Genomic DNA, 15,626 nt, shown 5'->3' with positions numbered 1-15,626 from the left:
GAGCAATGCTTCCCTGTTCTTTAGCACTTATCTTTGTCCTCTTGGGAAGAGTGTCGTGCTGTAACATTCCACCTAGAAGCAGCTCCCCCTTCCTGTTCTTGCTGTAGCCTTCCCGGCCCTCTGGAGGGGAACCGGCTGGGGTGGCTGCAGCTTCCTGGAGTAGCTGCTCTTGGCTGAGGCTGCTGTCCAGAGAAACAGCCCTTGGTTTTCTCCTCCTGCCAGGGTGTCTGATTTTGCTCCTCGATGCCAGGAATGTTGACGTTTTGAAATGGATTGGATGCAGTCTTGGAAAAGAACTGTTGGCACCGTAGAGAGGAAATGCTGAGAAACCCAGACAGCTAGGCGTGAGCCTCGGTAGTCATGTTGCTGAGGAAGGAGTCTGGAAGGGTCTGTTACGTGTAGGGATGTGCCGTTGGACGAATGATGAAGGGAAAGAACTAGCTGGGAAGCAGGCTTGGAAACTGGTCGCGGGGGAATAATAATGGCCTCTTGGATTGGAGTGCCTAGGCAGGGCAAGGTCCCTAGAAATTGGAGGCTGGCACCAAGGCGAAGAAGCGTTTTACACCAGCTGCTGTGTGGCTCATGGCTCAGTATCTGACACTGACTTCTGGGAAACAGGCTGCTGCCTACGGACTGGAGAGACTCCCCCCAGTCATCTCATGCCACCTTCCTGCTTTCCACATCCAATATCTGGAAACATTCCAGGCATCCAGTTTGCATGGTGCTAAATGGCCCTTAGATTCTGGCATCTGTGAGGTTCCCATAATAGAAAATGCAAATATGTATATTCAGGATCGACTTCCCTTCTGACAGTGAGCACCAGCGTTCATTTATTGAGCTGAATATTCGTGTGCTTCCTTCAGGCCTCTGTGTTAAGGTTTGGTGACTGGCATTTCCCTTTGAATTGAGCCCGTGTGGCATAGCCAAAAGGAGGCTGGCTGAACCCCAGTCAGCTGTGCAGCGTAGCCGGTGACAGCGGGCCTGTCTGTTCTCTCTGCCTGAGCTGCCAGTGCAGGACTGCGAGAATCAAGCCCCCCCCCCCCGCCCCGCCACCGTGCAGGACTCCTTGAGATGCATGGAGGAAGGGCAAGTGCCGAGCATCATGGCCGTTGCTGTTGGTTTCATGTCTGTAACACCCAGTAGCTGAAGCTCTGGAGTACCGGCGACAGCAAGTGGATTTAAAAGGTACACGGGGACTCTAAACATTCTTGAATCTTTCGGCTGACGCAAGTGTGGACGGATTGCTCCTGCTGCAGCCTCCTGAACTCTCTTTACCAGGGCACTGCTGCGAAGAAGGTTGATGATAACAGTATATTGTTCATAGCCGGCTTGCATGTATTTCTTCCCCCCACCTGTATTCTGTCTCTTAATTCTCTTGGCAAGGGGCTGCAGCTGCGTTTGCTTCTAGACAAGCCCAGGTGGAACTGGTGTAAAGAGGCAGAGGGCCCCTTCTGAGCTCCCTAAACACGCACGCATTGCACTGAGCTCCTGAGTGCCAGCATGCTGCGTCCAGCCGTACTGCCCTGCCCTGTGGGCAGCGCCTTTTCCCGGGTTTATGCATCAAGCACTCAGGAAATCCTGAAGCAAAGCCGAAGTGGGTGCATCTCTCAGGCTAGAGTGTCAGACAGCGTTGTGGAAGACGCATTCTCAGTGGCATCCTGACTTTGTTTCGAAATGGGTAATGGAGGACAATAAGCAGTTAAAGCACAGTTACTGCATTTGGATCCTCTCCTGAATTACAGCAGTTTCAACATTTATTGACGTTTTCCTGCAATCTGATACTGAGTTTACCGGACAGAAGCCTCTTTCTCCCCTCCTTCCACCCATTCGCCTGCACTAGGGTTACTGAAAAATGTAGCGCTTCAAAATTATTTTCAAATGATGCATGGTCTGGAGAGGGAGATTCTCCCCATAATGCTAGAGCCTCATGTGGCGCCCCATAAAGCTGACGGGTGTTATTCGCTAGAGGAGGCAGGCGTTAAGCCAGCCCTTCCCAATTGGTGCCCTTCAGATGCTTTGGACTGCAGCTCCCAGGAATTCTGAGCATTGCCCGGCACATCTGGAAGGCACTAGGCTTGGGAAGGCTGCTGTAAGGAGCAATCCTGTGCATGTTTAGGCGGCAGAGCCATCCTGTAGCGCCAGGCACGCCCCAGGCCACGTGGCTAGCTGGGGTACCCTGGGAGCTGCAAGACTGCTTTCCGCATGAACGTGGCCAGAACCGTGTCCTTGGCTGGTAATGCGAGGAAGCTGCCTTATCCCGGCCAGACCATCGCTCTGTCTGTCCCCACACTGTCAGCACTGACTGGCGGCAGCAGCTCTCCGGGACTGCTTACAGGCAGAGCTCTTTCTCAGCCCTACCTGGAGATGCCACTGGCTGAACCTGCCCTCTGGCATGCAAAGCGGGGGTTCCACCCCTGAGCCCGTGGGAACATGCCCTATTGGACGTCGTCGCTCTTGCTTCTGAGTAGGCATATAGGATTGCACTTTAAAGGGTTTGGCTGTGCTTCCTGAAATCTGGAGCTCAAAGCACATACTGTGCAGAATCACAATTACTCCTTCTGAAGTGCTGCATACCCAAAACGTTCTGGGCAGACTGTATCCAGAGAGAGGGAAGGGAACGAGGAGAGAATGTGTACTTAGCTCTTTTCCCTCTTGTAGCTTTTCTAGCGCAAAATCGCCTTCTCCAACCTACTGTTTTTTCTTTTTTCTTGCTTCATAGGGAAGGAGGAAGTGGAGTCAGTTACGCCCCTGCCCCCAGAAGGTTAGGGCGACTCTATTTTGCATGGATGCTTTGATGTGTCTCTTCTGTTAGTCTCCTGGAGAACCCCTGAGGTTCAGATGTAGAATGATAATGGGAATACTTAGAGGAATGCTGTGTGTACCTGCGTGTAAATCAACCTGTTCAAGGATCTGTCGACTGTCAGCTGTGGGTTCCCTGCTGCTCACCCCTGCTGGCTTGTACTTGAGGAACTGGAGGTGGCGTGACCTTTGCTGCCTTGAGCCACGGACACTGCTTTGCTGTGTGCTCTCTCCTGCCCCCAAGGCCATAGCCCCAGGCCTCTCTCCCTTGGCACCTCCTGGGTCTTTTGCCTTCCTCGTCCAAGCCTTCCTCTGAGGAGACCACCCATGTCCAGTCCAGAGTAACACGGCGTGCGTGGCTTAAGGCTGCTTAGTGCCCTCTGGATTCTGCCTGCAGGCCCTGCTGCTCTTCTTTCTATTTATAACACCGTCTCAGAAGAATGCTAAGCCAGTTAAACACATTAGGAGATAACCGCACATGTGGAGCTGGCTCGAGATGCCTCATTCTTGCACCGCCAGGCAAGGTGCATGCTAGCATCTGACCTTCCTGCCTATTGGATAAGCTGCTCCCTGGATCTGCCAGGCAGCAGTTGCCCCGTCTGGCACTCCTGGCCACCACTTTCCAAGGTTTCTTCATCCTTTTTCCGTGGTACATGCCCCAGATGTAATTTTGCCACCGCTTTTCTTTTCTCGAACGTCATTTTGTCTGAAGGAGACCACAGCTTCTGTAACCGGCTCGGCGCTGTCAGTCCTTTTCGCCAAACACTTCCCTCTGCTGTACCTCTGGGACAGAGTAGCGGAGCCTTTGCTCCTGGCTGTCTCTGGCAAGAAGGATTTGGGGGCTGCAAGAGCTGCTGTTGGCTGGGTCTGAAATGTCGGGCTAGATGGATCAGTAGCCTGGCCTAATGTAAGGTCACTTCACACGAAGACATGCTATTGCAAAGAAGGGCTTGCAGCTGGAGCGCTGGGCATGTTGTGGGCCCTGGGCTCTGTGGGGTGTGCAGTACAGCTGCGGGAGGGGCGCTCCCCAAATTCCAGATCATTCCCTCTGTGGGGAGGAGCCCCAGGCTCCGTGGCAGAGCACATGTTTTACACGTGCAGAAGATGCCCTGTGCAACCCTGGCTGCTCCAGTTAAAAGGGAATCAGGTGGTGGTTGATGTGAAACAGCTTTCCCTGCCTGGAAGGCTTGTGGCATCCCTCTAAGAGCGGGCTGGTCCCACTGACCAGGTGTCAGGGCTGCTTCTGCGCATTCCTGGTGGGGCTCTGCCTGAGAGAGCTCCATCCCTAGCCGAAGGGTATGCTGGGTGGAGTTCAGAAATACTGTTCTTTTTTTCTTTAACTGCCTTACAAACAGAAATTGGATGAACCTCCGGGATGCAGAAACAGGAAAAATTCTCTGGCAAGGCACAGAAGACCTTTCCGTCCCTGGAGTAGAGCATGAAGGTACCGTTGAGTCTTGATGTGTGACTGTAATGGGGGGGTGCGCATTAACACTTGCCAGAGGGAGGCTGTTGTTGATACAACACCCTCCGTGTGTGAGATATTTCATAAAAGTAATGGAAGCAATAAGCAAAAGATCGGGCCCTCCCCAAGGAACTCAGCTAATCCTTTGCAGAGGAGACAGTATGTGGGGGCGGGGGGGGAATAAGGACAATAAGGGTAGGGAATGCAGGGAAATGCATTATGTGCTTAAGCTCACTTCATGAATCAAAATATATGCCATATGCCAGTAAGATATTTCCAGTGTGATGGATGTCAGAAAGATAGAACACAATAAGTATTGAATAAAGCAGCCATCAAAGGAATAAAAGAGCCACATAAAATATTTCTTCCAGTTGCACGAACTGGGCAAATCAAAAGCTCTTTGTGAAGCCAGGGTGCTGCAGGGCCATCCGCCTTGGGGTTGCTTCAAGTGACAGGAAAGGCCCATTGAAGCATTATCTCAGAACATGGGCGAGATGGGTGGGTGTGGGTGCCCCTTGTGGCTTCTGGGGCTGCATTGGCTCGTGTCAGGGCTTGACCCACGGGCCTTGTGTGGAAGGTGTGTGGGTTTGCAGGGACGGAGCAAGTTGGTATTGTGCAGGCATTCTGGGTGGGACAGTGTGGAGCAAGGAGCTTGGGGCAGTTGGTGGTGCTTGAGTTGGAGGAAAGGAGGCCTTCCCAGCATATCGCACGCCCCACGTCTGTCCTGCCACAGTCAGAGGATTCCTTGGCGCATACAATGCCTTTAGATGCAGTTGGTCTGGGATTTGGCTGCACTGCTTGCTGGGCGACTGCTGAAGCCGCCAGGTGATGCAGCTCTGCTGAGCTTCCCAAAGGAGCAACAGGAAAGCGTGAGGCAGATCACAGAGTGTCTCGCAGCCAGAAAGCTCCGTCCCACCCTAAAGGCGTGGGCACGACTGAAGTGTGAAAAGTGGCAGCCCAAACTGGAAGGAGCTGGAGCTGCCTGGAGCCTTACAGGCTACCTGCTCTGTACAGGTACCTGTCTTACAACTGGGGTGGGCAAACTTTTTGCTCCAAGGATCTGATGTGGGAAGTGTGTGGCCAGGGCTGTGTGCCAGCGGGCAGAAGCTGGGCAGCGCCAAAGGTTCCCCTCCGCTCCCATTAGTTCTTCACGCGCACGTGCGTGCGCACACACTCATGGAACAGGCAACACCTGGCCACCCCCCCGTGAACTGAGTCCCACTGTCGTGCAGCGTGTGGAAGGCTCTCATGCACACTTCGTGCTCACCAGAGCTGGAGGTTGGTTAAGAAACCCTGTTGGACCCCTGTCTGCCTGAGCAAGGGGAGGCCGAATTGGCCGTGGGAGTTAAGTGCCCCGGCAGTGCGCCTCTGGTCCATGTGGGGCACCCGCTGCCCACCGCTGATGGGCAGCCCTGCAGTGCAGTAGCAGCCACGCTCTCGGGGGTCACTGGGCGGTGGGAAACAGACTCAGCAGCCCCACCCAGCCCCAGGGTGATGCAGCTGTGCTCGCACGTGGGGTATCCAGGCAGTGCTTGGGGCCAAAAAATGGTTCAGCCCTGCTCTAGGGAACCAAAAAGGAACCACTGCTCGTGGCCCTGGAGAGAGGAATGGCAAGCTTGGTTATTAAACTGCACGTGATCAATGACCTCTGCTGGAAAGGGAAGAGGCAGCTATTCCTGGTGCCCGTTCCAGGGCCAGGGTCACCGGCTCTTTGGATGGGGATGGGGAGGCCTGGGAAAGGAGGTCTGTGGGTGTACAGATGGCGGAGTGGGGAGAGCATATCTCCAGGTGTGTGGACAGACCCCGGGAACCAACAGGGTTTCGAAGAGCTGGGAGGGGGGCATGGGGAGGAGCAGGAAGAGGCTGGCCCGACCCCTGAGCCCGTGACGCGGCACTGGGAGAGGAGGGCTAGCCACCCAGAGGGGCGAGGAGGCTGGCCTGATGCAGCAGAGGCACACCAGAGCAGTGGGGCTTGGGCTTACTGGAAAGGAGGGTTCTTGAAATAGTGCCTGGATTGGGTTCATCAAACTGCTCTGTGCATGCTCAGAGGCTCTTCCTCTATTGGCTCTTGGTCCGCTGGCTGAATGTTGAAAAGGAAGTGCTTTTTGCCGAAAAACAAAACAAAAACCTGCCTGGAGTTTGAAAGGAAGAAGGAGGGAACCCAGCTCCCGACAACACATTTCATTGTAAATCGGTACTGAAGCTTTGTCAATATGTTTGCTTGTATTTAATTGCTCAACTAATTGATTGTTTAAAGGGCTGCAGATGCAGCAGCTAGAATTCTTCAGTTAACAGACAGCCCTGGCACAGCCTGAGAGGAAATCCTCTCTCACCCGCCACTGCTAAAAGGTCCTGCGTAGGAGGATGCGCTCTTGCGAGCGCCCGCTGAGGTGCCTGAGCTGCAGCCATTTCCGTGGGGGTGCAGGCGTGTGCCTGACGCCGGTGCCTGCATCCCAAGGCCTTCCTCAGGAAGAGCGCAGGAGCCGTGGTGCTGCCCCGGGATGGGTGCCTGGCCTCCGTCTGGTTCGGGCCCCGAGGGAAACAGCTCTCTCTCGCCCCCTGTCCCTCTGTCAAGGGGGCAGGAGCTGTGTGCATGGACTTGGCTGCTCTTCTCCTGGCAGCCACCGTTTGAGGGAGGTTCGGCTTCAGAATACAGGAGGGAGCCCAGAGCCAGCAGTGAATCTCCGTCTCCAGCCCAAGCCAAAGGCTCTGCACCCAGCCCAGGAGCCTCTGGGGGCTGCGCAGGCCCGGGGCCTTGGAGGAGGAATCCCCCGCGTGGCACTCTCTGCTCAGAGGGAGCAGTGCGGCTGGCGGCAGCCGAGGCCCTTTCCCTCAGGGGCACACCGTGCCTCTCCCAGCTTGCGGGAAGGCGAAACGGGCAGGGGCCCTCGCTGCCCGTGGGCATGGCTGCGTCCACAAATACCGTCCGTGGGGCAGTCATTCCTTCTTATTGTGTACACTGCCCCACTGCTGATGCTCTCTGGGTGGCTTACAGTCCACAGAACAGTTAGCAAAATACAAATATTTGCACAATACGGATATCAAAATGCAAACAGATATTAAAATACAATAAATATATACAATAAAATTGCAGTAAAAGTTTAACAATTTAAAACAGTTAAAACTAAGCATACCCAAGAGACCGGGATGGCGATCGCCTCAAGCCGCTGGAGACCCCATAATGTCTTTAAAAGGCTCAGCAGAGAGGGCCCTTTTCACCTGGTGCCAAAAAGATGACAGCTCAGCACCAGTGGGGGGGCACTACAGAGAAAGCCCTTCCCCCTGGCTGCCGCCTCCACGCTTCCCTTGGAGTTGGCGCTTGGAGGAAGGCCCAGCGTTGGCCTGTATCGTCCAAGTAGATTGCCGCTGGGAGAGGTGCTCTGACAGATACTGCCGTCCTAAGCCGTGCGAGGTCAAAACCAGCACCTTGAATTGGACCAGAAGCTCACAGGCAGCCAGTCGGGTGGGCCCTGCCCGTCTTGCGAGTTCGGGCCCCGGGTCCTGGCTGTTAATCTGGCTGCCGCATTCTCCCCAACTGCAGCTCCTCCGTCTTCTTCAAGGGATCCTCGCGCAGAGCGCATCACGGGAACTAAGCCCGTGCCCCTTTTGTGGGCTTGTAAGGCAAGGATGGCGGAAGGCACATTCTCAAGCTACGGGCCTTTGCCTTCAGGGGGAGCGCAGCCCCATCCCGGACAGTTTGGACGCCCCCAGCAGCATCTCAGTCCTGTCCGGATTGAGCGTCAGTATCCAGTCCGTTGCCACAGCCGGGCGCGGCCTAGCACATGCGCGGCCTTGCCTGCAGCGGACGAAAAGCAGCAGTGGCACCCAAACCTGCAGATGGACCCACTCAGTGGTTTCATGGAGATGTGGAATAGACCGGGGGCAGAACAGACCCCACGGAACTCCGTGCTGGAGAACCCATGGGGCGGACGGAGGGGCCTGCCCCGGAACTCCCCTCGCCTCGGAGGGCTGCCTGGCATCTCGGCCATATGCACGGAGGCTCCGGGGAACGGCCTTCCTCTCAGCTGCTTTCCAGTTTTTGCCACTGGTTCCTCGTTGTTTTCGACATTTTGTTCAGTAGCATAGTTAGGCATGCTGGATGGTTTTATTTATTTTTGGCTGTGTCCTCGCTGCTGCTGAGGTTGCGATTGTGAGCACACCTGAGGGCATTTGTCAGTTGGGCATTATGCAGTCTAATAAAAATGGATTATTTTTGCCGCCTCCCCCCCGCAGCAAGTTGCACACCCAGAAATGTTACACAGGGCAGCAATTTTGCCTTCTGTTTACAGAGTTGTCTGCGCTCTTGCCGTGTCAGTTTAGTGCAGGCTTGTCCTAGTGGGCCCTGGAGAATCCCGGGGCTTCAGAAAGGGGGAAGAGGGTCGGCCGTCCAAGGCAAAGGGATTGCCCTCTCCCTGGCCCTGCTTGTCCCCATCTCTCACGCAGCTGCAGCAGCCCCTTGTGCCCCGAGAAGAGTATTTGTGGGCATGCCTGGAAATGCAAAGCCAGATGGAGGCTATTCTCTGACAAGCCATTAATCTGGCTTTTTGCTTTTTTCTAGATCCACTTAGCCTTCAGATCCCTTGGCTTTTATTTTTTATATCTAGCGCTTTGTGTGGAAAACCTGCTTAGTAGCTTACAAGAGTCCGATGCTTTCCGAATTGTGCCTCCGTTAAAAAGCAAAAAATCTTTCCAACCGATGGAGTGGATCCAACAATACGAGGGCTCAGTGACATATTTGTCCATACAGGTGGGCGAAGGCTTGCCTATCGAGCAACCCCGCTGCTCTTACTTTCTGAAACTGTGGGAGCTCGGCCCCTTTCTCAACTCTAGTCTGACAGCCAGATTTCCCCACTCAGGGCCAGCCCCTCCGCTAGGCAGAGTGTGCCAGCTGTCCCGCGGGGCAGCAGCCAGCCATGGGATGGGGCAGGGTTCTCTGCCCCAGGAGGCCTGCCTGGCACTCCCTGCCCCACGTGCTTCCCGTTCCCAGAGCTGAAGCAAGGTCATGGCACCACAGAAGAGTAGAGCTGGAAGGGGCCATGAAGGCCATCAGGCTGTTGCAGGACGCCAGTTCACACCATCCCACCCAGAGGGCTGTCCTGTTCCTTTCTGAATGTCTCCGGTGTGGGAGAGCCCCCCACCTCTCCAGGCACCCGGTTCCACTCTTGTGTCGCTCTGACAGTGAGGAAGCTTTTCCTGGCATCCAGCCTGAATCTGGGTTGTCACAACTTGAATTGATTATTCCGTGTCCTGCACTCTGGTATTACCAAGAGGAGATCTTGACCTTCCGTTTTGTGACAGCCTTTGAGGGACTTCTAGAGGGGTATCATCCCCCGCCCCCCCAGCCTTCTCCCCTCAAGGCTGAACATGCCCAGTTCTCTCAGCCTCTCCTCGCAGGGCAGTGTTTCCAAATCCTGGATCATTCTTGTTGCCCTCCGCTGGACCCTTTCTAATTTACCTGCGTCTTCCTTAAATCTTGGTGCCCGGAACTGGACACGGGACTCCAGACAAATATGGGAGAACTCTGCAGCTGCCAGTTCTGTCACTCCTGTAGGCAGAATGGAGGGGTGGGTGCTCTTTTGTCCTTAGGCTGACCCCGTTCCCTCTTGTCTCTCGGCAAATTCCTGGCTGGCATGATGCCCACTGAAAAGCCTGCATTAAGGCACGGCACGCCTCGGCTCGCCATGTGTGCAGAACAGAGAGCCTCGATTGGATGCAGTCAAGAAGCGGTTCCCAGCCTTCTCACGGAAGAGCCCCTGTGCTGAGTTTCCAAAGCGCACTCATGCCATGCCCTGAGAGCCCCTGCCTTTCCCCCACGAACTGCTCCCGGCGGCGCCCGCACTGCTGTTTGCAGCGCCTCTTTCACAGGGCAGGGGGAATGTGCCCTCCAGCCCAGCAGCCCTGCTGTCGCCGCTTAGGATGATGGGTTAACTTTTTTTCCCCTGCCAGCTCGCGTTCCAAAGAAAATCTTGAAATGCAAGGCCGTATCTCGGGAGCTCAACTTTTCCTCAACCGAGCAAATGGAGAAATTCCGTCTGGAACAGAAAGTGTATTTCAAAGGACAGTGTCTAGAAGGTACTGCTCAGCTCTGGGAGTGGAGGGGTTTAGCGACAATGGAAGGGATGAAGCTGGGTCTCTGACAGATGAAGCTGCTCTTGGTGCAGCTTCATAGGCGGAGTGTCCACCTTTTCCCCCCATGTGAGGGTGGGCAACTCTGGGCCCTTCGGACAGTGTGCTCCCATCAGCCCTGGCTAGCATAGTCAATGGTAGAGGCTCCTGGGAGCTGTAGGCCAAAGCGCTTGGGGGGCCTCCACTTACTTGCCCAGCCCTGCTCTGCTCTGCAGGAGCACGCGGGAATAAGCATCCTACAGGTGGCTCCTGTCACCAGATGGCTGCACAGATGGGCAGGACATGGCCACCTCGATCGACGCCCAGGCATTTCGGAGGGTCGCCAAAAGGCCCGCTGCCCTGCGCAGCCTGCCCGTCTCTGTGCCAGCGGTGGAGGACCAGCACTCGGAAGCCCTGGCAGGAGCCGTCCCCAGCGGCCTGCCGGACCGTGTCTCCCCCCACCCTCGCCTCCTCTCGCCTCGCCTCCCTTCCCTGCGGCCACAGCGGCGACCGGGCCTGGTTCTGTCCTGCCGCGAGGCTTTGTGCTGCAGAAGGCCCTTGCCCGCTGCACGGGAGCGGTGGCCACCGGCCACCCAAGGCTGTGAACCCTCCCCGTAAGGAGTGCCAGGTTGGCCTGCTTGCCCACAGGAGTGGCACAAAGAGCAGAGGGTGGGGGAAACGCCGCGCGTCCTTACAATTTTCGCTGCTTGCGGGAGAAGTGGTCACTAGCAGCCGTGGTGGAGGGAGGGCTGCCCCGTCGTAGGCTCCAAGCGCTGCCTCTCCAGCTAAATGGATGCTTGGAGCAGGCCTGGGCACCTCCTGCCCCTGCCGTCCCGCAGGGAACGCGGCTTCCCACTGTGACGCCGCTCTCAACTAAGCCGGGGCGTTCTGAACGCTGCCTGCCTCCCTCCCTCCCTTCTTCCTCTCTCTGCAGAATGGTTCTTCGAGTTTGGCTTCGTCATCCCCAACTCCACGAACACCTGGCAGTCCTTGATAGAGGCAGCTCCAGAGTCACAGATGATGCCCGCAAATGTTCTCACGTGAGTTGCTGCACGGGAACCTTCTCAGAAAGCACAGGCCAGGAGCTGCCTGGAAAATGGACTGGCGGGAGAGGCTCACATCTAAAGTTGACCCAGTCTGCACAAAAGGGCCACAAAAACTATGCGTAAATTAATTCCTGGTGTGCCAGATTGTATGCCATCTGCATTTTGCACGTGCAGCTTCCAGTCAGCCAGATTGGAGGTTATTCTGTGATGTGCAAACCTGGATAGTATGGGTTAATTGTGGGTTAAACAACCCATGATTTGTGTTTAAGGTAATTGTGGGTTATTTAACCCATGATTCATCTATAGGCTTGCACATCATGGACTAACCTCTGACCAGGCCAGCTGGAATGTGCATACTAAATATGGAAGCAGTGCGCAGCCGGATAGTATGTGGGTTATCTAACCCATGATTTTCTGCCATTGTATGCAAGGATGGCTTTTGTCAGCTTCAAAGCTGCGTCTTTTCTGGGGTCAGAATTCCACTCCAAACTGGGTTCTGCACCCTGAGCTGACTGGGCAATTTCCACGTCCTCCTTAGTTGACAGAATCCTGTTTCTGCTAATTATGGGAAGGAGGGAGAGCCCTTCAGACCCCTGGAGCAGCCCGTCTGCCTGCTGCAGTTCTCACATCGATACATTGCTTACACACCTATGTGGTGTGCAAGAGCATTGTTCCCATGCTCCCAAGAATGTTCTTTTTGGCTGTATGGCCGAACCTGGTCCCACACCCAGTGCTTGGTCGATGAGGGGAGGCCGTGGATTGTACTCCAGCAACCCCCGAGGGCCCCAGGTTGGGGAAGGCTGGCTTAGCACTGGTCGTGTGAACAATGGCCCATGACCCTGATATGGCGCACTTCGTGCCTGTTGTCTCGGCAGTCCTCCTCACACTGTTCTGCCACAGTAGGCAAGAGAGGAGGGGCTGGGGGGGGCCCTCCTGTGAGTTCATCACCCTCAGGCAACACCCAGGCCAGAACCGGTGCCGTCGTGGTGCCGTCCCCACTTGAGGCTGCCCAGGGACGTGCGGGAGCCGAGTCCTGCGCTCGGTCCTGGTGCCACTGCACCTGGTTCAGCCCTTGCTCAGTGGAGCTGACGGAGTGCGGAGGAGTGTGGTCAGCTCTGGCCCTGGCCTGTCCAACTGGCAGCCGTGGTCTTGGCAGCAGCACCTTCTGGAGGAAGCGGAGTCAGCGCAGGAGCGGAAGTCCACGGTGGCTGGGCTGCTCCTGAGGCGCCAGGGACAGGCCCGCCGGCCTCGGAAGGGCGAACGGGGCAAGGGAGGCTGCTTTATCGGAGGGGCACGAGCGAGGCCCCCCTTGCGCCAGCCATCGTTCGCAGCACGGCCACGTGCTGCTTCTGTGTGTGAGTGGGGGGGGGGAACTAGACACCCCCATTTGCCACAGAGCCGGAGCTGGTCAAAGAAGGCCCTCCTGGGCTAGGAAGAAGGCCCGATCCTGTGCTCAGGGGTGGGCGCCTCCTTCTGAAGCTCAGCGTGGGCTTGCCGGCCCCAGGCGCACCACTGAGGGCACCGCCACCCCGTGGCCCGCGGGAAGGGGCAGTGGCGAGTGAATGCGCCGTGCGAGGGCCATCCCTCTGTTCCTCACCCGCCACCTCCTTTTCTTCCTCTCCTGCAGTGGCAACGTTATCATAGAAACCAAGTTTTACGACGACGACCTCCTCGTAAGCACTTCCAGAGTGAGACTGTTCTACGTTTGAGAGACGGCCAGGCTGGGGCTCGGGCCTGGTGTAGCTACCCCTGCCCTCACCCGGCTCCTGGCGCCGACTCCCCCCCTGCCCCAGAAAGTGTCACGGGGAAGACCCGCTCCTTCTCTGCCCTCCCTTCAGGCAGCAACCAGCACAGCCGGGTGGCAGCTTCCTCTGCCCGTCCCTCCCCCTCCGCTTTGCTCTTCGCTGGATGAGGCCGGGCTGCCAGGCCGGCGGCCGTCCGCTCAGACGCAGGGCTGGGGAGGGAAACGGACTCTGTTAGAGACCCAAACCGGTGAGCAAACGGGCATGGAGGATCGAGACTGTAAATTATGTTTAGGATTTTTAACAATCCTTTGTACATCTCTGTATCTTAGTACCAGACCTTCCCTTCTCGGCAGGCGATGCGTCAACTCAGTTTTTCCTCATTATTTGTTTTGTTTTGCTGTTTTTAAGTTAATTCTCTCAGCCGTCTCCCTGTCCCTTCCTGTCTTTTTTTTTTAAACATTAACTCCATCTCTTAGTTCTACGAAACTGGTCCAGAGATCCCCCCCCTCATTCCCTTTGCTCCTTAAACTTGTAAAATAGACTGTGATTATTACATAATGTAATTAAAATAAATTTCTGAATTAAAAAGCAAACATTCCTATCATTCTGTGGCCAGATGAGTTTTGTTAATCCCTGGGGCCCCCACCTCGTTTCGAGCGTTTCTGGCCTGAAGACTTCCCAGTGAGCGCCACGATGGTGACGCGCGAGCTGCAAATGTGTGAGAGGCACGACTCACACGGGAAGCGTGGGCAGGATCCCCCGCATGGCGGAGTGAAGCTGAAGCCCCTTCAGAGGCTGCCGTCACCCACAGGCCGGCCCCAGCCCCCACGAGAGCTTCCCAGCTGCCAGGTGCTTCCGCCGCACAGCGGGTGTCCTTCCCAGCAAACTTCGCTGCGGATAGTCTGGGAAAGTGGCTGGCTGGGGATTGTGGGAACTGCCGCCGGACAGGGCAGGGCAGGAGGGCCGCCAGGTTGGAGACAGCAGCTTTTGCCGGACCCTTCATGACCCTTCCAGGGGACCTGCTGGGACGGGAGAGGCAGGCGGAGAGGTGCCTCCTGCGCCCTTCAGCCCCTGCCTGTCCACCTTCTGTGCCATGGGAGGCATTAGTGCTGCCGGCAGCCCCAGCCCAGCGCCTTTGGCAGGGTGTTGGCAAGGGAGGCTCGGGGGGGGGGGGCGCTGCTCCGAGGGCGTCAGAAGGGGCTGTGCGGCTGGCCGGCTCAGTTTCAGCGCTCCATCTGTGGGTCAGCAGCGAGCCATTTGCCGCCTTCCCAGAGGACAGTGGGTTCCAGCTCCCATCAGGCCCGGCTGGTGGCCAGGGAAACATGGCCTGCGGGAGGCCCACACGATGCTGCAAACGGGCGGTGTGCGTAGCAGGAGGGGAAGCACACTGCACAAGCACGCTCCCCAGCGTGTGCCCGAGACCGTGCCTGGCGCACCCCCTCGTCAAGCGCATGTGCCGCGGCTGGCCCTTCCCCCGGCCTTGCGCACGAGCCCGAGCCCAGCGGGCAGAGTGCTGCATGCTCACCGTCCGGAGCCTTGTGCTCCAGGCACGGCCCTCGCCCCCTGCGGCTGCCTGTGCCGTCTCGTGCTTCCGCTGGTCCGTGCCTCTCTCTGGAAAGAGGACGTCTGCCCACCAGGTGCTCGCTGCCCGTCGCTGGCCTGGCAGTTCCTGCTGCGCTGGAGCGGGGAGGCCGTTCCTCAGCCGCCCCGCAATCCACAGGGTCCAGGCGAGACGGAGACCCTTTGTGGGAGGAGGCATGAAGCTGAAGGCCCCTACGCCTGGCGTGCCTGGAGCAGCCCTCCCCAGCCTGCCTTTCAGAGGGGTGCACTGCTGATTCCCATCATCCCCAGCTTCCAGGGGTGAGTGAAAATGCAGGCATCCCACAAGTGGGGCTGGGCAGCTGTCCCAGAGCTGATGCACCCTTAAACGCAGGTCTCCTGGCTGAAAGGGCAATCCAGGCGTATTGAGGAGCGGCCCAGGAAAGACACGGAGGAGCGGAGGAGCGCTGCTCGGAACAGGGTGCCGTGCCTTCCCTTTGGCAGGTCGCTTTCCTTGGTAAAAGCTGACAGTTCCCAGCTTCTTGGTCAAGGAGCTCGCCTGCTTTAAACTGGATTCATGCGCAGAGCAGGGGGCTGAACGTCACAGTGTCACTGGCCCTTCCAATCTGTGGTTCTGTGAATTCATTCTCACCTGTCCAGCCCCCCCGCCCCCCCGGCCCGTTTCATGTGCGCCTTCTGAGTGGAGGAATCCTTTCGACCTGAGGCAGTGGGAGTTTCACCTTCTCTGGCCAAAAATTTGGAAGTCCTTTCTCAGTGTGGTGCCCTGCAAATGCTTTGGACTACAATTCCCAGCACAACATAGACCATGCTCCTGGGGCATCATCTGGAAAAGCTCCGCCAGCCTCTCCCACTCCCCAAGCCATTCTCAGAAATGGGGCAAAACTCTGCAAATTGCGGGGGGCCGGA

At 56.8% G+C, this 15,626-nt stretch overlaps 1 protein-coding gene across 4 annotated transcripts in view; it reads left to right on the top strand.

Annotated features, from left to right (window-relative positions):
• Nucleotides 1-13,764, top strand: part of PDE6D (phosphodiesterase 6D) — a 29,549-nt gene extending 15,785 nt beyond the window's left edge. For 3 of the 4 annotated variants that reach the window (XM_044456201.1, XM_044456204.1, XM_044456203.1), the window contains exons 2-5: nucleotides 4,155-4,243; nucleotides 10,211-10,336; nucleotides 11,304-11,409; nucleotides 13,043-13,764. In XM_044456201.1, coding sequence (XP_044312136.1) covers nucleotides 4,155-4,243; nucleotides 10,211-10,336; nucleotides 11,304-11,409; nucleotides 13,043-13,124 — 403 coding nt within the window. In that variant the 3' untranslated portion in view covers nucleotides 13,125-13,764. Of the gene's footprint in view, nucleotides 1-2,719; nucleotides 2,762-4,154; nucleotides 4,244-10,210; nucleotides 10,337-11,303; nucleotides 11,410-13,042 lie in introns of all 4 variants that reach the window. The other variant, XM_044456202.1, reaches the window with a different exon arrangement.
• The last annotated feature ends 1,862 nt before the right edge of the window (nucleotides 13,765-15,626 follow it).

The sequence above is a fragment of the Varanus komodoensis genome, unplaced genomic scaffold (assembly GCF_004798865.1).
Source record: "Varanus komodoensis strain SLA01 unplaced genomic scaffold, ASM479886v1 scaffold82, whole genome shotgun sequence".
In the NCBI taxonomy this organism is placed as follows: domain Eukaryota; kingdom Metazoa; phylum Chordata; class Lepidosauria; order Squamata; family Varanidae; genus Varanus; species Varanus komodoensis.
The sequence above is the reverse complement of the archived record's forward strand: the minus strand, read 5'-3'. Positions and strand labels throughout refer to the sequence as shown.